Source organism: Anolis sagrei, chromosome 4 (genome assembly GCF_037176765.1).
Source record: "Anolis sagrei isolate rAnoSag1 chromosome 4, rAnoSag1.mat, whole genome shotgun sequence".
In the NCBI taxonomy this organism is placed as follows: domain Eukaryota; kingdom Metazoa; phylum Chordata; class Lepidosauria; order Squamata; family Dactyloidae; genus Anolis; species Anolis sagrei.
In genome coordinates this window covers 128590615-128615722 of record NC_090024.1, presented here as the reverse complement: position 1 = coordinate 128615722, position 25108 = coordinate 128590615, and the positions used below count along the sequence as shown (strand labels likewise).

Below are 25108 nucleotides of genomic sequence, written 5' to 3'. Positions count from 1 at the left end.
AATATCATCATAATCATCATCCCTCCATTAGGCTGAGAAAGGCAGTACATAAATACAGTAAATAAATAAATCATCCCCCTAAAATTAATCTAAAACTATAATCATTATATGAAAATCAAACCAGTTTGAAGTAAAACCCATTTTTATCATGTAACTGCTTGCAGGCAGTTTTTCTACAAAACAAGTGTCTGAGAAAGAGCCAGTTGTATTGATTCTACAAAGCAATGTTAAAGTTTTAATACTGTAGCTATCACTACAATACATTTAATCTCAAAGCCATCTATAAAATATGAATAAAATGTATTGGTGGATGACCCCACATCACACACTTCTAGAATTCATTCTGGTCAGAAATTATTTGCAGCTGCTAAAAAATCTGGTTGATTTGTCCCTAGTTTCAAGTTTAAAGAAAATTATTTAAAACAGTGATAATCAGAGTAGCACACAGTCATAGAAGCAAGGGCCATGTGAGGGGTGCTACTGGAGGAGCAAATAAAAGAGGGAAACATTTCTGATAATTTTGAAATTAAGGGAAGGAATGTACAATAAATGCAAAAAGGACATATAGTTTGAGTAGGAAATCAAGGACAGCTACTATATGTAAGTGTAAATTACAGGAGAAGAATTGCAGAAGTGGAAAGGAAGATATGGAGGATAGAACTGGGGATTTTTTTGACATTTTTATTCCATGACGATTCCATATGAACCTTTGGGTGACCCTAACATGTAATAAACATCAAAAGAGGGTAAAGGAAAACTGCAGCAGTCAAAGCAGAGAAGAAGAAGATATTAAAGAAGGCAAAGGGGGGCGGGGGGGGGGGGGGAAGCAACATGTATGTCTTTGAGAGAAGTTAAATACTAGGAACAAAACCTGAGGGAGGAATCAAAAAAAGTGTTTGGCGACAGAGAGGGAAGTGATGATCAAGAACAGATTCAAATAAAAATCAGAGTAACAATAATGTTAGAAGTCAGACAAAACTAAAAACAAGAAAACAGAGTGGAGTTACAGTTGTGTGTATCTTTTCTTGTTCATTTAGGAAATGTTTTACTATCCTCAGTGTATGGTAAACTGCCATGGTGGATTCTGGGTGAATGAAACCAGGAAATGGATGCATGATAAAAGCATAGCACCTCATTTAGTAGCTAAGATATATTCTACCTGATACTCGAGTCATCCTGGTAGAAAAATAGCATTGCTCCAAATCTTCAAAATGAGCTGTAAGTCTCTTTCGCCTTGATGCTAACGTACTGTTATACCATGGTTGTTTCTTAGTCTGAAATGAATTGCGGAGAGAGGAGAATCAGTATGTAAAATCAATGCGAAGACATGTACAATACTTCCAAAGCAGATACTAGTGGCCATTGTGCAAACAAAGGCTATGCATTTCAGATATGAAAAACATCAAAACCAACAGTGATATTCGGGCTGTATGGCCATATTCCAGAAGCATTCCCTCCTGACATTTCACCTGCATATATGGCAGATGACCTCTGAGGATGCCTGCCATAGATGCAGGTGAAATGCCAGGAGATAATGCTTCTGGAACATGGCCATACAGCCCAAAAAACCTACAGCAACCCAATGATTCTGGCCATGAAAGCCTTTGACAATATAGTCAACAGTGATATTTCTGAATTCCTTTTCTGATTCTCCCATGTGATCTACAGACCAAGAATTACTCATCTGCAATACTCATTTTTGTTCGAAGGAAATGCAGCAGATACATAATAATTCCACAGGCATGACTCAGAAGGTAAGTGTCACAAAGTGTCTTAAGTATTCAAATCAATTGATAAAACAGAAACTTTAAGTTCTCCATTACTTCAGAAAAAAGAAAAGGCATCCAGCTCTCTAATCTGAGAATAGTGATAAAAAATAAATGACCTGGAACGTATTTTTGTTGTATACCTCTACTTTAAAATACCTTCAAGAATGACAGTTAATTTAAATTATATATTCAAGAGTATTATTTCCTAACTTGAGAACTTTTTATGCATTTAAAGGGGCTTGTATCCTTAACATCTTTTTATTTAGCAGAAACTAAGATTAGGTGCATATTCACCAAGTATTGTCAATTGAGTATTGTCTGCATCACAATAATTACAAAACCATTCATCTCAAACTGGTCAAGTGTGAACAATGCAATACTGATTTGGCAGTCAAATGATACTATATCCAGCTTCATAAAATTTCTGTCAATGCAAACCTGATTTTATAAATGCAGGGTTGTGTATAAAAACACAATTTTTCTAGTCTTATAACCCAAAGGATTAAATTCAAAAGAATTCTGCAGAAAAGTCTAGCAGTTTTATGTTACATGATTCAAATAGGAGGGGGAAAATACAGCAAGACCTGCATGTTTTCCAGAAAGTATATGAACCCATATGGACCAAGATTTAAACCATTAGTTACAACTCTGGGACTCATTTGCATTACCTTTTAAAATCCTAGAGAGTTCTGAGTTATGTATGGTGTTTATGTATACATTTTCTTCACAAGCTAAAACTTTTTATGCTTTCTTATGCAAAAAAAAATTGCAATCACATGCTGCAGAATTGCAAGCTATATTTCAGTAGTAATTGACGAGATGAGAGCAAACAAATTGAAACTTGATCCAAACATGACAGAGGTGTTGCTGGCCAGTCAAAGAAAGATCAGGGAATAGGGATTCAGTCTGGGCTTGATGGGGTTACACTCCCTCTGAAAACCCAAGTCTACAGCTTGGGGATACTCCTAGACTTGGCGCTGAACCTGGAGGCCCAGGTTTCTACGGGTCTAGGGGGTGCCTTTGAACATTTAAAACTGGTGTGCCAGCTGCGCCTGTTCCTTGAGACAACAGATCTGGCCATGTTGGTACATGCCTTAATTACATCCTGTTTGTGTTATTGTAACATACTCTACTTGGGGTTATCTTTGATGTGTTTGGAAACTGCTGATCCAATGAGCTGTGGCCAGATTGCTAACCCAGGGCTGGCTACATGGAGCAAAGAACTCCCCTGTTGCAACAGCTCCACTGGCTACCAGTATGTTTCCGGGCACAATGCACAAGGTTGGTTATCACCTAAAAAGTCCTACATGGCCCAGAATTATGGCCCTATTTGGCAGATCATATTTCTCTTGCTGAACCTGCTTGGGCTCTGAGAATCTCAGGAGAAGCCCTTTTGTCAGTTTCATCAACAGCGCAAGCATGTTTGGTGGGGATGCCATCTCAGTGGCTGCCCCTTGACTCCTTACTTAGTCAAGACAAAATGCCGTTCTACCTTCCTGTCCTTCTGGTGGCAGGCCAAAACCTTTCTATTCAGAGAAGCTTTTAAAGAAGATTTTTTTTTAAGACCGAGACAGTGGGTGTTGAGTAGTGTTTTATGAGCCCCCGGTGGCGCAGTGGGTTAAACCCCTGTGCCGGCAGGACTGAAGACCGACAGGTCGCAGGTTCGAATCCGGGGAGAGGCGGATGAGCTCCCTCTATCAGCTCCTGCTCCTCATGCGGGGACATGAGAGAAGCCTCCCACAAGGATGATAAAAAACCATCAAATCATCCAGGAGTTCCCTGGGCAATGTCCTTGCCGACGGCCAATTCTCTCACACCAGAAGCGACTTGCAGTGTTTTATGTATTTTGATCAGTTTTTAATACTTTTAGCGGTTTTAACTAATTATTTTTAATAGTCCTATGTTTAATTCTACTTTAGTGTTTATATGTTTTAGTTTTTAAATTGTATACGGTATTGTTTTTAGTATTGTTAGCTGCTTTGGGTCTCTTTTTTATATATAAAATAATCATCAGCAGCATTCAATAAGATTACATCTTCTCATGATATGTGCTAAAGACTTCTTTCAACTCAAGATGTAACTCTAATGATTCCTATCAACATAAAATAGACAATCAGATCAACCCTTGGATTCCTCTAAGTTAAAGTGTTGATACAGTCACAGAAAACTTAACAAACATTAGAAGCATAAAACACAAAATAAAGATATAAATATAACCCTACATTAAAAGTACATAAACTTCAGAGGACTTTCAGTGAAGGTGTCTTTCACATAGATGTACTGAAGATGCTTTTGCGTCCTAACCAAAAAAAAATGGAGCTGCCTTTCAAGCTTTTACCGAATGTCACGACATGTATTTGGTCAAATTAACATGGCAATGACTATTTTCTTTCACATCTTACCTTGATTTGTCCACTCCCTTGTTTGTGTATCTTGTTAATTATTGTATTTGTAAAATGAATAATATTCACTACCCACAATAAAGCAGTCTACTGGGCCCAAACTAAATGAAAGAGGATCTGCTAAAGGATTTTAATAGATTAACAACAACACAGAAAGGAGCAGTTGAATCATAACTTTAGCACCCACCATGGGGACAGCTAAAAAGAGTGAAAACCTGGTTCTTTGAGCAAGTGTTTGGAACTTCAGCATGACCAGATAAACTCAAATTGGAATATGAACTAGGAACAGCTAAGACGATGGAACGGTTGAGGATTTGAACAAGAAGACATAGTCTTTATAATTTTTATTGTTATTGCTTTTATGGTTTTAAAATGTATTGTAATGTGATTTTTTTTTTACTTTTAACCGATGTATGTATTTTTATATGGCATCTAATTGTGCCGATTTGTACGCTGCGCTGAGTCACCTTCGGGCTGATATGGGCGGGATAAAAGTGACATAAATAAATAAATACATTTCTTTTCAGTGGAAAAGCTTCTTCCCCCTCAGCTGCTATTTGTCCTATAGGCAAACACATACATACCATATTTACTTGAATCCAATGCACACCTTTTTGGGCTGAATTAAGGTGCATATTAGATTCTATGGTGTGTTAGAATCACACATGCAAACCTCACTTTCCTGCTCACGTTGTCCTGAGGGATACAGGTTCCTTGCAGTCGCTGCTGTCACCTCCTCCCTCTTCCTCTCCTCAATCCAAAAGCTCAATAGCCTGGCTTCATGGAAAGGTGCAACTTCCCCTTGCCTGCCAAATGAGCTCTCAAGCTGCTGCGTTGAGGTAAGAAGTTGAACTGGGTGAGGCAAGATGGCTGATGCATGAGTGATCAACCAAACACAAGATGATGAGGAGGAGGAGGTGATAGCAGTGGCTGTGCCAGTCAAGAGCAAGCAAGAGAGTAGGGAGTAAGCAACTACCAACCTTCTTCTCGGTTTTGAAGGTCTCAAGAATGAGCCCAGTTGAGTGAGGGGACATGAAGCATTACATTCGATGGCAAATCCTTTTTTGTAATGCACACCTTCAAAATTGAGGTGTGCACTACATTTAATGGTGACTTATACTCGAGTAAATATGGTATTTGCATCCCATAGGATAATTAGCTTGAGAAATGGCAGATCTACACTCCCCTACTTCACTCCATACATCAAGATTCAGACAGGAACTGAGTTCTCTGAGGTCACTGTTAATCTCAAAAAAACAGATCTGAGAACAGACTCCGACCCAACATTTCTGGCCCTTACATGCTTCAAGCTTTACCAACTTGTACAGGTGTTAAAACCATAAACTAACTATGACACATCCTTGAAAATATTAGAAGTAGCTAGAGTAAGCTCCTGAAAAATGAAGACTTTATGTTCCATGTCTTCACATACCACAGGTTTTTGTTTTTTGTTACCTGGGAACTGCCACTGAATCCTGGAGGCTGGCTGTATTCTGTAGAATCAATAATGCTACTGTAAAAATAAAGAGGAGTATCTGTGTAAATACATCAACAAAATTTGTTTTTAAAACTGCTATAACAAAACACAGATGATAAGCTTAAAGTAAGTAATACTACAATGTTAATCTGAAAGTGTGGGGGCAGTGTTACATCCTGTTTCCCCAGGTTTAGCCAGCTTTGACTAGTCACAATAAGAAGCAGGCTGGACAACTACTTTGACAGGAGCTTTTTTGTGGCACTGGCAGATTTTTAAAAAGATTTGCTTGAAATAAAAACAATTCCTGGGGCAGGGAGAAAGACTTTTAATATTTCAAAACCAAGCTAAACTATGCAAGAAAATTTTCTAAAACTTTGATGAAGTTAAGGACACATAGGATGACTGGAAAGGGTCTGAATTTGGGGGACCCGCACCAGCTAACCATGACTAATGGTAGATTACTACTACAGAGGACCCTTCCACACAGCCATATAACCCAGAATATCTAGGCAGAAAATCCCACAACATCTGTTTTGAATTGCGTTATCTGAGTCCACACTGCCATATATTCCAGTTCAAAACCGATATTGTGGAATTTTCTCCCTTGATATTCTGGGCTATATGGCTGTGTGGAAGGGCCCTAACATGGACAGACCACCCTTGATAGCATATCAGACCCCCTGGAGTGCTCCTAAAAGTCTTATGCACATGCGCCTGGCAACATTCCCTCTTCCACTCAGTTTTTACAGCTATAGGGGTCACTCAGTTCTCTTTTGTATCTGGTTATTCTGACTCTTCTTTCTTGGCATTCTACCCCCTTCATTATCTACCCCCCCACTGTTATACATGTGCAAACACACATGAACAAATATAATGGTGTCACCATCTGTATTAACTCTCATTTCAAATGAGGACACTGGGATATGTAACCCACCAAACACCACTTATGAACAAACAATAATTTCTATCAGAAACATTAGCAAAACATTACATGTGGAATGTTGGATTCAGGGGAGAGAAGATAAAGAGCAGGGCAAGTTTTGCATCTGATAGATGAGTACCTGGGTGAAGGTGAGGGAGCTTCAAACTGAGGAACAGTGCTATCTTCACTGACAGGTGAATACAAACCGCTCATTTCCTGGAAAATATACACAATCACATTGGAATATTTTTATCTCACATTAACAACATGGACCCTCAAGATCATATCACTTTACTCAATTTTTATTTCCATTCAGGGAGATAGGGCGGAATATAAATAAAGTTGCCATTTTCTTCTTCATCTAATTATTATTATTAGTAGTAGTATTATCATTTCAATTCAGATACATTAGCAAAACATTCTCAACATTTTCTAAGGATATTCAAATCAGTCAAAAAAGAGAAAGTCAGCTACTACCTCTCAAAAAGTCTAAATGTTAACCCATTAGCAAAATTATTTTAAGACAGGAACTCTGAGATAAAAGTTATATATTTCATTTACAGCTCAGCATTTTTGATGAAATTTGCAGGAGGTGGGTAAGAAATAAAATGTATTATTATGATTATGATTATTACCTTTCAGACTAATGCATTTATATTTTACCATGAACTTTATCGAGTAACAATCTACTTTAGTGGATGCATTGATGAAGCAATATTGAAGTCATAGGTTTAAAAGCATAAGTTGGAGAAATGGGATAGAATGTAATAAGATTCAGGAAGACACATTGTGACCAGGCTGTAAATCTTCAAAGACCTTACATAGCTCTTTTGAAGATTTATGGCCAGAATTACAATATGCATCTTTTAAACCTGCACTTATACTTTCACCTCATCATTAAATCTGATAAAGTGGATTGATATTCACAAAACAGTATGATAAAATATGTTTTTGTCTCAAAGGTGCTACTAGATTCCTTTCTTCCCACTCTCTTTCAACCTTTTTGTGCTATAGTAGATTAATATGACTGTTGTCTTGAAAATGACTTAATTATGGAGTTCTCAATCACTCACAAACATATAATGGATTATTTAAATGAACCAGCTATTGTGAAGGCACAAAAAGTGTCCCCCTCCCCCAAGCAGGAAAAAACACACATATTCAAGCGGACAGATTAAACAGAGAATTTAATCTGTTCACTTTCTCCTTTCCTGAAGCAAATGCCATAAATTTAACTAAGCAGCTCACAAACAGGCAGAGAGTTTGACAAAAGTGAAAAACCTGAGTACCTTACCTCCACCCGTTTAATATCTTCTTCCAGAACACTCAGCTCCTTCTGGATCTGTTCCAGTTGCTGTGGATGAAAAAAAATAAATGATCAAAAGAAACCTAAAGCAATGTGAACTGGCAATACTACCACTAGAATAAATTTATTTTCTTTTATAAGAGAGTGGGCAGTTATGCTAAGTAAGAAAACCACACATTCCAGATGCCACTGTGTACAAAACATTCGATACTGAGATGCACACTGGAATTATAAACTACATTAAGAGCATCATCAGCAGGAAAAATCTATCCAAGAAGCATTAATAAATTGATTGCACACTATTACATTCTACTGTTGAGTTCTGAATTGTAACAGTCATGGTTTGTAAGTGATTTTAAAAACAATTATACCCCAAATAATGATCTAGCCACCAACAATTCATCCATTCATTCCTTTTAGGAAAATAGAAAATATAATTAACTTGAACTCAACTGAAACAGAGTTCACTCCGCAATAATTACTGATTATTTCAGAACTTGCAAGAGTATCAAGGGTGTCAACATGATCTGAGTGTTGGTGGAGGACTCTGGGAGGGCAGGGTTCGAAGCCATGGAAACCTACTGGGTGACCTTGGGCAAATCATAGTCTCCTGGCCTCAGAGGAAGACAATAGTTACAAAGCCCACTGAACAAATCTTGCAAAAAAAAAAAAACCCCAAAAACAAAACAAAAAAACAAAAAACACCTGCAATAGTTTCACTTTCAGGCCACCATACATCAAAAATGCCTCGAGGCAAAAAAAAAAATAATTAGGATGCCTGCCGCAGAAAAATGATTTGTTTACAATAAGCAATCACATATCTAACAGAAGACAAAGACAGATGGCAAAACCTCCAATAGTCAATTTTCATAGTGGTTTGGGGTAGGTTTTTGGCTGAAAGATTAACCAGAATTTTGAGGGGGGGAAAATTGGGTCTTGGGGGTCAGAAAAAGGGTACCAGGCTGGATTCTTCCTTTCCCATCCTTACATCAATGGACAGAGAAAGCAGTTGATTCAAAAACTTTTGTACAGGCAGTCCCTGAGTTACAAATACCTAACTTACAAATGACTCATAGTTATAAATGGGGGCGAGACAGCAGGAAGTGGGAGTAATATACCCATTATTATTATTATTATTATTATTGTATTTCTTTATACCTTTATACCTTGGGGATTCAAAGCGGCTGGACATAAAAGCACTCATATACAATTTAAAATATACAAACATGCAACCATTGAAACAGAATTAAACACAAACAGAACTAAAAAGATCATAGTTAAAATCCATCAAAACATATTCAAAGTTAAAAACCACAGCACCCTACAACTGGATCTTAAAACACCTTCATCTTTAAAAGATGTTTGGATAAAAAGGATTTAGCCTGCCAGAAGAACAGCAGAGAAGGGGCCGTACTAGCTTCCCTGAGCAGAGAGTTCCAGAGTCAAAGGGCAGCTTTCTCGTTCCCACCAACTGAGCTTGAGGTGGAGGTGGGACTGAGAGAAGGGACTCTTATGATGTTCTCAGGGCTCGGGTAGGTTTGTACAAGGGGATGCGGTTGGCAAAATAGCCTGGACTTGAACCATCTAGAGCAGGGGTCCTCAAACTTTTTAAAGAGAGGGACAGGTCACAGCCCTTCAAACTGTTGGAGGGTCGGATTCTAATTTGAGGAAAAAAATTGAATTAATTCCTATGCATATTGCACGTATTTTATTTGTAATGTAAAAAAAACCACTTTAAAACAATACAATAATTAAAATGAAGACCATTTTTAACAAATATAAACATATCAGTATTTCAATGGGAAGTATGGGTCTGCTTTTGGCTGATGAAGTAGGGTTGTTGTTGTTGTTGTTGTTGTGTGCTTTCAAGTCATTTCAGACTTAGGTTGACCCTGAGCGAGGGCCGGGTAAATGACCTTGGAGGGCTGTATCCGGCCCCCGGGCCTTAGTTTGAGGACCCCTGATCTAGAGCTTTAAAGGTCATAACCAGCACTTTGAATCGTACCCAGAAACAGACTGGCAGTCGGTGGAGCCGATGCAACAGGGAGGTTGTCTGCTCCTTGTTGCCAGCCCCAGTGAGCAACCTGCAGCTCTTTCAAGCGTTCTTCAGACGCAGCCCCACGTAGAGCTCATTACAGTAATCCAGATGGGATATAACTAAGGCATGAACTACCATGGCCAGATCTGCTTTTTTAAGGAATGGGTGCAGTTGGTATACAAGGTTATAATTGTGCAAAGGCCCTCCTGGCCACCACAGATACCTGGGCTTCTGGGTTCAGCGCTGAATCCAGGAGGACCCCAAACTACAGACCTGTGTCTTCAGGGGAGTGTAACCCCATCTAGCACAGGCCGGATCCCTATTCTCTGCTCTGCCTTTTGACTAAGAGTACCTCTGTATTGTCTGAATTAAGTTTCAATTTGTTTGTCCTCATCCAGTCCATTACTGATTACAGACACTGGTTTAGGGTCAGGACAGCTTCTTTGGAATTAGATGGCATGGAGTAGTAAATGATCGGTTGGGAGGCCCCTCCCCCCTCTGGCACCAATTGCTGCTCTGGACAGATTGAAGAAAGAGGGGAGCAGAAGACATTTCCATCTTGTCTTCTGCCTATATCATAAGTTGAGAGGCCCCTCCCCCTCTGACACCAACGGGCTGCTCTGGCCAGAGTGAAGACAGAGGGGAGCAGAAGACAGTTCCATCTTGTCTTTACTAATAATATAATATAATATAATATATTGTATATACATATACTATTTATAATATCATAATGTAATACAATATAATACTAGTAATAATACAATATTGTAATTATAATTATATATTTACATTACACGTAATATTACAATATAATGGTATAGTGCAATACAGTAATATATAATACTGATATTGTACTATGCTAATAATATAATATATTGTATGAAAATATATCTTGTAAGCCGCTCTGAGTCCCCTTTGGGGTCTGAAGAGCAGCATATAAATGCCATAAATAAATAAATAGTAGAGTTGGGCGTCATCTAGATATAAGTGGCACCACACTCCAAAACTCTGGACCTCTACCGACAGTTTCATGTATATGTTTAACCTCTACCACCAGTTTCATGTATATGTTTAAGAGCATGGAGGACAAAATGGAACCCTGGGGAACCCCATAGGTCAATGGCCAGGGATTCAAACAGGAGTCCCCCAGCACCACCTTCTGAGAACGGATCTCCAGGAAGGATTGGAGTCACTGTAAAACAAATCAATACATACAAAACAAAAGAAAGGACTAATACAAATGAACAGCCAGTTCTTGTGGGGGAAAGATGAAAAAGTTAAGGTTCAGAATGTGTTCAGGTCCAACAGAGACCAAAACTAACAAAATAACATTCAACAAGGAGAAATTTAAGATATTAACTATAAGCTAAAAACAGCCAGAAGTAGGAGCTCTGCCAAACATTTTCATTTGCTGGCCAGAGAAGATGGGAATGTCATCCACCCTAACGCCAAACACTAGCAGAATGAACCTCCTGTAAGATCAGAGGCTGCGCAGAAAAGTACATTTAGTGGGATGAGGGCAGAAGATGCTGTTTTGTTAAAAGTATACTTAACTATCATAAGCAGGTGATGTAGAAGTCTGCATTCTAGACCCAATTACAGCTTTTAAAAAATACTAATAATGCAAATTCCAACAGTTACACTTACCATTACAATCTTATCCCCCAAAGTAGTTTTAAACAACTAATTTGTGTTCTAAAATGCCCTGTCATGTTTCAAATATTTCGATCTGCAAGGCTGCTTCCTAGATACAACTATTTAAAAATACAAAGTGATAAGCCAAGCTATATTGTAGCATAACACAAATGTTTTCTATTGTAGTAGGATGAAACAATATATCCTACCTCTTTTTTATTTCTCCTGGCAACCTTCAGAAATTCAATCAAAATCTGTAGCTGAGCAGCATGGGACTCCTGTAATAGAAAGTTTACAAGTAAAAATGAGAATTATGTGGGAAAATGTTACACAATATAGATACATTTTTCTTTTTGGAAATGCATATATGGCTTTGGTATATTAAATGACTAATGTAAATTGTGACATCACAGTGCAAGGTAAGAGTTGAAATTCAACTCTGAAGTAGAATTGTATTGAGTAAAACAAAATGTGTATTTGACTTCTTATTAAGAATGGAAAAAAAAACCTTACTGCTTCCAGCTGTTTCTTCTTCTGGACCAGGAGTTCTAACATTAAATTAACATTGGCCAAATCAAGGTTGTCTTGATCTGTTCCCAGCAAATCTTGAAATATCTGCCACCTGTGACCATTCTGAAAGAAAAATAAACAAATTGTCAAGTTATATTCAAAAGTAAAGAGCCAAAGTAATATTACAGTTCTTTATACATTGCACAAAATCCTAAGGCTCATTTGGTTCTGCACCACTTACAGCAACAACAAATGGGAGCACATGGCTCTTCCACCTTCTGCCATTTTGTATTCTGAATGTGTACTTGAAAGACGTAGGACTTGTTTTTGAGGGTCCAATTATCTCCCCTAGCCTAAGCTGCATTTCTTCATGCAGTGAAGCCCAACATTTAAATTCCAGTTGCAACTTAGAATATCACTATCTTAATTTCATAACAGAAGGATTTTAGTATACAGTCATTTTACTATCAAATATGAAAAAAAAATTCACTATCCTGTTCAATTCCCTTGGGAAATTGCAATGTCAAGAATCAATATATGATAGCATTTAAGATATTAAACAACTGAGTCTAGCATTTTACTGTGTTTGGAAATTTCAAATTCAACAGCATTTGAACGTATTTATACCTGTGAGTTTAGTATTACATTAGATTTAAAACTGTAATCTAAATTTGATACCTCATGCCATTTGAATGCTTGGCTTATGTTACAAACTGAGGAGGAAATAATCTGGTTCTCAATATAATTTATGGAATCTCTACTGCCTGAGCCAACATCCAAACTGAAATGCAATTATATTCTGAAACCTGCAGATTTCAACCTTTGGTGATGTCACACACCCCATGGGTTCAAACTCTCATTTATTCATGAGTTTGAAACCAGCTGTCTCCCAAAGTTGTTTTTTATCATGTCAGAAGCAACTTGGGAACATACCCAAAGCTGGTGAGTAAGGAAGCTGTTCAGAAAGCATGAATGGCAGGATTCTCTATTATATCTGGTATCTCCCTTCTTTTCCCAGGCAAAACAGAGACATAACACACACAAAAAAAGGCAAAGCTGGCCCTGCACCACTGTATTTATCGGACAGATCCAGCTTTCTCATGCTCCCTGTATTATGTGAAGCTCTGTTCTGCCCAGACAAAGGTAGAGGAATATCGAGGGGAGGGCAGAGAGGTAAGAACAACCAGCTCAGAGGAAGAGGAGGAACTGGTCTGAAAGGTAAGTGAAGCACATATGCAGCTGGTTCTTTCTCTTTGTCCTGTTTCCTGTGAGCCTATTTTGCCCAGGGAAATGAAGAAGTGTACTGGGAGGACAGAAGACACAAAACAACACAAAGAGGAGGAGGGATTAATCCACAAGGTTTTGTTTCTTCCTCTTCTTCTGTTTTGCGGCATGTTACTGGTCCTCACTTCTTTTTTGTTTTTACCATGGAGGAAGATTGGAGCTGGGATGCACAAGGTAGGAGAAATGGCATGCAGGACCTCCTTCCCCCCACTTAAGAGACCACACTGGTGGCATCTCATTCTCTACCACCACATATATTCATGGTTTTTCCACTTTCACAGGCAAGTTACATCCTTAGCACCCAAGAAAACAGAAGAACTGTGTACACTGCAGCAAGGCAATAGAAAGAAGTACCCTACACAAGATCAACTACTAGTCTTTTCCACTATCCTCGGCCTCTGTTCTTGTTAGTCTGCGTATGTTTGATTGATATTTTAACTACTTAAATCCACAGAATTTTTAGTACAGGAACAATATATAATTAGAATTAATTCTTAAAATGTATAACCAGCTCCATTCTGCTACAGTATCTTCTGAATTATAATCAATTTTAGGAATCAATAGTCTTTGAGAGGACTTTAAGATCTCCTTTGTGTTTATAATATTTCCAAGTGAATCCATACAAATAATTGAAATTGACTTCACCTCTGTGGTAATAATAATAATAATTATCATCATCATCATCTTAATTTATATCCTGTCCTATCTCCCCGAGGGGACTCAGGGCAGTTTACAACAGATATTGGCAAATATTCAATACCATAAGAAGCTGAAAAAGACAAAAATAACCAACTCTTCAAATCCCAAAAACAAATCTACATCTACATCAAAAAAACCCCCCCCACACGTTATCAAAATTAAATGATAAACATAATAAATGTACGATTTCAAAACTAAGACTTAAAGAGACAAAACAGTATAAAGTTTTTAAAAAGTTTTAACTGTACTGTAAGTTTGTCTTTGACTTTTTTTGTTCAATGTCAAACCCTGTGATGTTACTGTAGAAAACCACAGACTAATTGTATTTAGGAAGAGAGGAAAGCTTTGATTTTATATTGAAACATCTATAGTCCATCTTAGCTGTATTAAAAACCAAATAAATTATATAATTTATCATAAGGGCTCTAAAAGTCACCTCGCCTAGACAGATTGTGGAGCAACCTATCAAACAGAAATATTTCCTTAACTGCTTGGAAGAAATAAATATACACCTTCAACCTTATCGTAACATCAGCTATCATCATGACCCACAAGCACACATAAACTTAAACGTATTCCCTTTAAGACAAGTAATAAAAAGAGAGTAAGAAAATTGGGACATACGGTGCTACTCACTGAATGGTCCAGTTTGAATCTCTTTTCATCAAATCTTTGCTTCTGTTTAAGAATAAGTTCATTCACTAAAAAAAGAATGGGGATAAGCAGTGAACAAATGGGGAAAGCACAGTCTATAAGTATATTCTTTAGGAATTCAGTTCTAATGAGAAGACTAAACAACTGAACCTTCCTGATTTTGCATTTATTCTTTTGATAAGACTAAGTTCAAATTACTGACAAAGTAAATTCATGATGGAATCAACTATTGAACAGCCCGAAGTAACATTTTCAAGCATTAAATCTTTTTCAAAGCAAGAAAGACATTATCACAAGAGCATCTGGACTACCTGATTTTTAAGAAAAAGATAGTGAATGAAACAACTACACAATTCACTCTAGGTAACTGCTACTGTACCACATAGCAACAGGCAGACCCATTAAAGTGTATCAGAAATGCTGCCAAAATACTTTTCCTACATCCTGTAAAACTACTAATATGGTTTCTTGGGGCTGCAGGAAAATGGCTGTGAAAAGCACTAAACACTTTGATTCATCTCACTGATAGTTGTATGTCATGACATCTCAATATAAAATACATGCATCCAAGGTTCATAATCTTTAACAAATAATTCTAATGAATACTATCCTGATTCTTACTCTAGGTGGGAGTACCAACAAGAGTAAATTCAATAGGATTTATTTATGTGTTGATTCAGTACTTTATTCAAGGGATCTAGTTGGGAATAAACAGAATTTAAACAATTATTAAGCTATTAGATTCACACTGTCCTAGTGTAAAAAGGTTTGCAGGTAGAACGTAAATAGACAGACCACAGAGATAGCAACTTATAGAGGGAGTCAAGTGTTTGAAAAAAAAACCCAACATCTCTACACACTGTCCGAAACATTTCTGTCTAGGAAAGGGATTGAACAGAACATATACTTTCAGATTAAATTATTTTCTTCTTCTATTTCAGCACAGGCAGAAATTAGATACATTTTAATGTGCTGTTAATGTCTGGAATGGATGCACCCTTTTCTTTAGCACTTATTTAAAAATTTTACATTAGATCAAAATGTTTTAAATGGTTTGGGCCCATTATTATTAATATGTGACCCACCTCTCAAAAATAGGTTATGACAACTTTTTGAATGTTTCTTGGGACAGATGAACATGAAGAAATATGTTCATATGCTTTCCACATATCCAGTTTTTGTATAAAAGACCTCTCTGTAAATCATGACTTCACAGTTTTTGTATAAAAGACCTCTCTGTAAATCATGACTTCACAGGAGATTAAGGTTATATTCCTATAGGTTTATCCTGGATGATGTTCCACTGAAGTCAATATAGTTTACTTTTGAGTGTATCTGTACAGGATATGCACTAAGTCATACACAATCCTCAGACACATGTTTGCAGATGTGTTCCTCCTCTTTAAAGGTATGATGATATGAGTTGCGAGGGGAAGAGAGAGGAATCCCAAATACAAACTCAAGAGTTTCAATTGAATTGTTGTGCTCTTTTTTAATCAGAGTGTTGGGGCTAATGTAAGCTAACTATGCACAGGTAAAGCTCGACTTCTAGTTGTCATCCAACCAGATTCTATTAGTGAATTTATTGCATCAGCCATCCTGGCACCTTCTGTGACTTTATTCTTGGTCATGTTTCGGGAATGTTCTCTTATCTTGTTACACGTGAGCAGGCATTCTGCCCGGCATTAGCTTGTCTCTTTTTAACATATACATTCCCTAATGCACAAGACTTGCTGATTTCTGTTGCCTGCACGAGTTGTCAGTAGTAAAGGACCAAAATTAAATCGGCTAAACCTCTTGGGGCCACAGATAAAGTTTTAGCATCCCCCTTTCCAAGTAAAATAGAATTAATGATGAGTTAAGATTATTTTTGTTGTGTGCTTTCAAGTCATTTCAGACTTAGTGCAATCCTAAAACAACTCTATTAGTTTTCTTGCCAAGATTTATTCAAACAGGATTTGCCTTTGACTTTCTCTGAGGCTGTGAGAATGTGGCTTGCCTAAAGTCACTCAGTGGGTTCTTCCTTCTTCCTTCCTCTTTTTCATACCTCTTTCTCCCTTCCTCCTACCCTTTCTTCCTTCATTCCTCCTCCTTCCTTCCTGGCAGGGATGCACAGTGGGGGCATAAGGGGGCGGTGGCACTCTGCAGGCTTCACCAATGGTTTGTGCTGGCCACATGTTGTGTAGTCCTGCTCTATATCTTATAGTCTGTAGACTGTACTCTCTATGTATGTATGTAGGATTATTATTATGTTTATTTATATCTCTTTTTTTTTCTTTCCACTGGGAGATTCAAATGGCTTACATTAAAAGCATTTCTATACAACTGAAAATCTACACTTTTCTTGTCAAGATTTATTCCAGGTCTCAAAGCTGGCTACCAAAATAAGACATGGATTGATGAAATTTTCTCTACTGTATAATCTGCATTGATTCACTGTGGCTATAGTTAATAAATGATTTTACACAAATAGCTTAAACTACTCTTGGTTATCTGTAAATCACAATTATGATTTGTGATTTAGGTCACCAAATCAACTTCTAACCGTGTGATCCCACTGTTGTTTGCACAGAACAAAAAGCAACCTAGTCTCCTTCTACCCCATTCCAACCTTACTACCCTACCCAAGTATTCCTGACAGAATTGCTGCTTATATGCCATCATTATCCATGCTGAAGCAGCCAGCATGGTTGAGCCAATCAAGGAAAGGGATTTAAGTTATTGTGAGACCAGACATGCTGACTGAAAACAGCGGCTCATGCACCACTACCCTAGCAGTTAAATGATAAAATGTTTTTAAGCACATCCTGCATTTAAAGTAAACAACCGTACCAAATAAGATAGCAGTCATTTAGCTGATTCAATTTTTGACTATCTGCTTACTGAAATTCTAGCTGAAATGTGTAAGAAGACTTACCTAAAAAGTTTGGATAAAGATGGTCAATGTTATCCACAACATAATTACATTTTGGACATCTATTGTTGTCTTCCAGGCTTTGATGAATACATTTATAACTGTTCAAAGGAAAAATAAACAAATTAGAACTACAGAAAATAATGGCAGCCTGTACAATGGACTATCAGCTCAGTTGCACATATAATTATTGTGCCAATGTATCATGAGGAAGTACGGCTGTGAGAGAGCCGTGCCTTCTGTAATTAAAGGGCAAAAACCAAACACAATCCAGAGGCACGCAGGGGTTCACACAGGAAAAATTAATATTTTCCAGAAACATTTCTGGTCAAAACTTTAGTTTGGTCAAAACTTTAGATCCATAAAATAGATCTCAACTTTATGTTCTGATCCTCAAAGTTACAACAACACTACTTGCCAAGGAAGAGACTGTACCGTGAGATAATATCATTTGCATTCAAAGTACAATTTATTATTGACATTGCGTTATATCAAATTGTCAAGGCATTCACTGCAGCTGGATTGAAGAGGAGAGAGGATGGAAAAGTCTTCTTTCCCACCTAGCATAGCAAAGGGAACTGAAACTATGTGGTATAATTTTGGAGAGATACAAAGGTTCGCTCTGGGAGAAGAACATCAGGAATAAGTATTTCCTCCCTCAAGAAAATCTTCTGCTGTCAATGTGCCTTCTGTAATTAAAGGGCAAAAACCAAACACAATCCAGAGACACGCAGGGGTCCACACAGGAAAAATTAATATTTTCCAGAAACATTTCTGGTCTGCAACCTACCAAAAATGCCATATATATGCTAACGGTTGTAATGCCTAGAAGCATGAAGGCCAGAAAAAACATTCAGGGTAAGTGAATCATTTTTTTCCTAAGAATATGGATTCAAGAATATTTGCTTTTCAGAATGATGATTGTGTTTACACTCAAAATATTACTGCAAAAACTATGTAAGAAAATCTTAGTGAAAAAAAAATATATGTTAGGTTATATATAGTATCAGATCACTATAATCCTTAGCCATGGTTTATTTTTGCCAATTCTTTGTTTCAGAATGAGTGGTTTATGTCTGTTTCATGCTATGAAGACCTAGAGGAGACAAAATGATTTTGTTTTATTCATGTTGGTGCCTTTTTTTTATAAAATGGCAGAAACAAAGAGATTGCTTAAAATTCAAGTACCGCTCCTTGTAACAATGTGTGTGAAAGAGAGTAGAGTAAATAAACCTGTAATTATTATCTGACTAGTATATCAAATTATACCAAATAAGGTAACTTTATTCCAATTTGTGTTACTTTGCTAATATGACGTGTTATTATGACAATTCATATTACTTCAAAGTACGAAATGTTTATATGCATACCAATTTCTCAGATCCAAAAATAAATTAGAGCACTCCTTAATATCAACAAACATGTATTGCTGATCATATCTAAGCATATCTGAGGATAAGCTGATTTAAAATTACAAAAGCCACAACAAGCATTATTGCTGAGGTTGAACCAAGATACAGATTAGGCAATCAACTCCGTAAATGAACACATGAAGCTGCTTCGTATGGAGTTACATCACTGGTCAAACTTCCCGTTTTTCAAAACTGACTAACACTAGCTCCCCAGGGCTTCTTATTTATTTTGTTTTTTAAATCACTTGCGCATAGTATTTTAAAATCTTTAAATCCATCTCAGGCAGAAATAAAATAATAAGTGCTATCTCTTCAACCAAAATTTAAAGATACTTTAAATCATACCACTTAACCCATTTTAATTCTTCAATGAAACATAATTATAGCATTTGAAAAGACAACAGACTCTAGACTATTAGGAAATTAATAACTGATATCCATTATACTTCAAGTAAATAACTATAAGCAGTTTCTTTGTAATCACTTCACAAAGGAAGATAAGCAAAACACAAGAGAAATTACTGCAACTAAAGAGGGCTTCCCATTTTTTTCTTCATCATGTAACACCCAAAGCCACTCTTTCATGTTGAATAATTTTCTGTACATTCTTGTTCTTGCTTTCAAGTCCATATTAAAAGTAACTCAAGTTTTCTTCTATCATGAGCATACCCAGTAAATGCTGAGCATAACCGGTAGATGCTGTTGCATGTGCTGGACATTTTTTTCAATGGCCTCATAATATGACAGGTATGTGCTACTTTCAATATGCAGATTGGATTCTGTTTAGGTTTCAATATTCAGATTATTTCTGTGTCCTATAAAATTAATTGCAGCCTTATGTCAAGAATTCACATGGATGCACCAATGAAAATTTGATACATTTTACAGGATGTCCCTGAACTACAAACATCAGATTTATATATGACTCCTAGTTATAAACAGACAGTGAGACAACAGGAAGGGAGACTAAATCTACTCCTAGGAAGGGAAAATCAGTCCTAGAAGAGTTATCACGGGGAAAGGGATCTCCACTGAAGCTTCCTCAGCAATTCTTGTTTTACCAGTAAACCAAAATTTTCAAAATCCAATTGTCACAGGCACAGACACTGAGGTGAAATCTTCTTAACAGGGACACAAACAAAAAAACAAACAGCACAGGGGCATTAAGCATATGCTAGCCAAAGATAAACAATATATATTTTTGGCTGGAGTTCCACTTAAGAATGTAGCTGTTCCAACTTAAATACAGATTCAACACAAGAACAAACCTACAGAACCTATCTTTTTTGTAACCTGGGGACTGTCTGTATAAATAAGTCTCTTATGCTGGAAGGTTTGTGAGCAAATCTTACCAAAAGCTGTGTCCACATTTTGTCATGTATGCTTCTTCAATCATATCAAAGCAGATAGGGCTGGAAAAAAGAAAAAAACATTTCAATATTGCAACATGTAAGTTCAAAATAGTCAGTCTTTAAAATGTAGTTAAGAAAGGGGGAGTGAAAAAGAATTGAATTAACAGTAGCTAAGAAACATGTTAAATGCCATCACTAGAAACCAATAAAAAATATGAAATTACACAGAGTTCACTTCACATATTCTGATAAGTTCATATGCCTATAAACTAATAATGAGCTGACTGTTTCTTGGTTAATGGAGAAAACCCCCAAATGCAGTAATTTCTCCTTTAGTATGATCCATAAATATGCTGGGAAGAAAAAGTATGCACCAAATCATAAAAAGATTTATTGAATACAAGCCGTCCCCTGCTACACGTTGCTGTGGCCCAGTCTGTGTATATGTATTTTGTGTGTGTGTATATGTGGTTTTGTGCATGCGTTGTAATGTATTTTTTGTTTTTTGGCTTTTTAAGCGTTTTCCAGTGTTTTATGAGTGATGGTCACTCCTTGGCCTGATAGGTGTGTTGTGTCCAAATTTGGTGTCAATTTGCCCAGTGGTTTTTGAGTTATGTTAATCCCACAAACGAACATTACATTTTTAATTATATAGAAGATAAATAAAAGGCAGATTTTCTTGAATACTGAACGTGGAAAGGGTACACAGTAAACCTATAATAGTAGTATGTCATTTCTAAAAAGTGTAAAAGTAAGTGAAAGAAAGAGTGGTCACTCATGAACTGCCAAAACTGATCAATTTTAGCTGAAGCATTACATAAGAACATTTTCATACAATACAAACTCATGTTTAAGTGTTTTCTTTACATTTTATAGATGCATGGAAAGTAAAGAACTGTGATCAAATCTCTAGAAGCAAATAAACTGTCAGTTAAATATATAAGAAATTAAACTGTGGAAATGGCAAATATTCCTGAGTCACCCACCCTGATATATTTCCTAAAAAGCAAAAGATTGTGTTTCATGCCACCCTGTCATAAAGCAGGTTATGCCACTGCATACCACTGCACACATTTTGCATAACATTTCTGAATGTAAGTTGAACCTTCCTAATTTATTTCATCCCGATTGGTCGCTGATAGGCCACACTGAGCTATTTTAATCAAATTTAGTCTAATGGACCCCAGTAAGGAAACATGTCTGGGTATCCAAATACACACTTCACAGCTCTCTGGGCAGCAGTCAAAAGAAACCTTGCCAAACTCATTAGGCATTTGTAACAGTGAAACTGAAAATGTACTTCCCATCTGTCTGCCTTCCCTTTGTATCAATGTGACTCCACAGGAAGGTTCCAACTTCTTTACAACAGCCTTCTTTAACCCCCCCCCCCCAAAAAAACCCCAACAACACTGCATGTGTCCTCCAAGGACTGGTTTAATTAGCCCTGATTCTTGCCTATTCCATTCGAATCATGGAAATTGCAAGCCTCTACTAATGGGTGCTGGTGCTTCACAAACTTCCCCTCCAAGATTACAAAATACCGAGCCATGGCAGTTGTAGTGACATCAAACCGCATTAATTCTACAGTGCATTCTGATGGCTTTTCGGGGTTTTTTGGCATATTTTCATAATTATGGCAAATTCTAGTGTTATTTATTTATTAACTCGTTTTTCTCCTCAATGAAGTGTATGACACTTTTAAAGAAAACCTAAATACTGTAAAAATGCCAAAATCGTTTTGTAGTCCATTGAACCTCTCTATTATCAGAATACAGATAAAACAAAGTGTGTATTTTGATAATGAAGAGGTTCAGGAGGCTAAAACAAGAAACAGCAACTGCATCTTATATTAGATTTGAAACTATTTCCCCCAAAATGATTTCAATGAAGTTATATCTGAGAAGCAGCACTTTACTAATCACAGTGAAGTTCAAAGATTACTTCTCTCAGAACATATGTAAGTTGAAAATGTTCACTGTTATCTCCAGATTTTGTGAAGTCATTCCAACTATCTCCTTCATCTTATTTGACTAGCTACTCATCTGTAGACAGCTTAATACCACATATAACTACTATGTTTGCTATGAGTTAATACATTTCTATATATAAGAAAAAATCTGACATTTTTATTGTAGCATGTATGCTTCCAGCTCCCTTAAAAAGGGTAGGCAAATTCTCAGAGTTTCTCAACCTGTGCTCCTCCAGATATTTTGAACTTCAGCTCCCACAATTCCTAATAACTGGTAAACTGGCTGGGATTTCTGAGAGCTGAAGTCCAAAACACCTGGAGGAACCCAGTTTGAGAAATACTGATCTATGCCAAAGCAGTGCCATCAGCAATGGTTTTATCTTGAAATCCAAATAGAGATTTGGTTTAAGAGACTATATGAAAATTTACTGAATTACTCTAACTCTGTGGAGCTCTGTTGTACCTACCCAAAATGATTGTGTTTTCTCCAAGAATCAATTAATGTGAGGTTGAAAAATGAAACTGCTGGAAAGCAACAGAACAATCTTTAAATGAATCCTGCAACTGATGGACACCCAATAAATAATAATAATAGTAATAATAATAATAATTTTATTTTTATGTGCCTTCATTTCTAATGTATGAGTACCCTCAGGTGAATCTATCAATTACAGCGTTAGATTTTGTTCAGAGTAGGTTTGCCCCTGACACTGAGAGTATGTGACTCTCCCAAAGTCACTCAGAACATTTCCATGGCTGAGCATGGATTCAAAGCTTGATCGCCCTGTGTCCAACACTCAAACCATAACTCCACAGTATCTCTCCACAATAAATTATACAGCCTTAAATTCTTAGCACCAACTTGGTGATTGCAAGAATCAAGTCACTTCCTGAGAGACTACAGACAAATCAAGAACTTTGGCCCAAAAGCAAGACGCTGGCTGCTGGAGCTGATGAACAACTGCACTGCATCCCGTCAGATCCCCAAAATCTGGAGGAAAGAAAGAGTCATCACCATCTTGAAGCCAGGCAAAGACAGTAATGATCCAAAAAGCTACAGACCAATCTCCCTGCTGTGCCACCTCTACAAAGTTTTGGAGAGACTTATTTTGAATAGAATTATGGAAAAAATAGACCCGTCTGATTCCACAGGAAGCTGGCTTCAGGAAAGGCAAAAGCTGCACATCGCAAGTACTGAACCTGACTCAGCACATAGAAGATGGCTTTGAAAGGCAGATCACAGGAGCTGTCTTCACAGACCTAACAGCGGCTTATGATACTATGAACCACCGTCTCCTCCTGAGAAAAACGTATATCACAAAGGACTACCATCTCACCCACCTCATAGGAAACCTGCTACAAAACAGGAGCTTTTTTGTTGAGTTCCAGGGCCAGAGAAGCAGATGGCGGAAACAGAAGAACGGCCTGCCTCAAGGGAGCGTGCTTGCTTCATCAATGTTCAACATTTACACAAATGACCAGCCACTGCCAAAAGGGACAGAGTTTCATATATGCTGATAATCGTGCCATTACCGCTCAAGCAGGGAGCTTTGAGATGGTTGAACAGAATCTCTCCAAAGCTCAAGGTGCTCTTACTGCCTATTACAGGGAAAACCAACTGATCCCTAATCCATTTAAAACACAGATATGTGCCTTTCACCTTGAGAACAGACAAGCATCCCGAGCTCTGAGGATTACTTGGGAAGGAATCCCACTGGAGCATTGCAGCATACCCAGATACCTGGAAGTCACTCTGGACCGTGCTCTGACCTACAAGAAGCACTGCCTGAACATCAAGCAAAAGGTGGGTGCTAGAAACAATATCATACGAAAGCTGACTGGCACAACCTGGGGATCACAACCAGACACAGTAAAGACATCTGCCCTTGCGCTATGCTACTCTGCTTCTGAGTACGCATGCCATCTCACCACACTAAAACAGTGGATGTTGCTCTTAATGAGACATGCCGCATTATCACAGGGTGTCTGCGCCCTACACCACTGGAGAAATTACACTGCTTAGCCGGTATTGCACCACCTGACATCCGCCGGGAAGTAGCAGCCAATAGTGAAAAGACCAAGGCAGTGACATCTCCAGCTCATCCCTTGTTTGGGTATCAGCCAGCATGTCAATGACTTAAACCTAGAAATAGTTTTCTAAGATATACAGAGACACTTGCTGGAACACCTCAGCAAGCGAGAGTTCAAAAGTGGCAGGCTCAAACTCAGCACTTCAATCCGTGGGTGATACCAGATGAGAGACTCCCTCCTGGGCACACAGAAGACTGGGCGACTTGGAAAGCGCTGAACAGACTGCGCTCTGGCATCACGAGATGCAGAGCCAACCTTGAGAAATGGGGCTACAAAGTTGAATCCACGACATGCGAGTGCGGAGAAGAGCAAACCACAGACCACCTGCTGCAATGCAACCTGAGCTCTGCTACATGCACAATGGAGGACCTTCTTGTGGCAACACCAGAGGCACTCCAAGTGACCAGATACTGGTCAAAGGACATTTAATCAACTACCAAATCTGCAACATTTGTGGGGTTTTTTTATCTGTTTGTTTGTTTTGTTCTGTTAGAAATGTAATGCAATGGTCTGGTTGCTGATGACATGATAAATAAATAAATAAATAACACTGTAAATAAATAAATACAGAGGAGTTTCGCTTATCCAATATTTGTTCATTCAACATTCTGTATTATCCAACGCAGTCTACCTCCTGCCCAGATACACAGCTGTTTCAATACATTGTGAAATTT

The 25108-nt window shown here is 37.6% G+C and overlaps 1 protein-coding gene across 2 annotated transcripts in view; it reads right to left on the bottom strand.

Moving 5' to 3' along the window:
- COP1 (COP1 E3 ubiquitin ligase) overlaps window positions 1-25108 on the bottom strand; it is a 79164-nt gene that overhangs the window by 46767 nt on the left and 7289 nt on the right. Inside the window, exons 2-10 of one of the 2 annotated variants that reach the window (XM_060774409.2) lie at window positions 20375-20434; window positions 17614-17711; window positions 14667-14743; window positions 12063-12182; window positions 11759-11827; window positions 7865-7924; window positions 6710-6786; window positions 5627-5684; window positions 1160-1274 (exon numbers count right to left, since the gene is read on the bottom strand). In XM_060774409.2, the coding sequence (XP_060630392.2) occupies window positions 1160-1274; window positions 5627-5684; window positions 6710-6786; window positions 7865-7924; window positions 11759-11827; window positions 12063-12182; window positions 14667-14743; window positions 17614-17711; window positions 20375-20434 (734 nt within the window). The remainder of the gene's footprint in view (window positions 1-1159; window positions 1275-5626; window positions 5685-6709; window positions 6787-7864; window positions 7925-11758; window positions 11828-12062; window positions 12183-14666; window positions 14744-17613; window positions 17712-20374; window positions 20435-25108) is intronic. The other variant, XM_060774410.2, reaches the window with a different exon arrangement.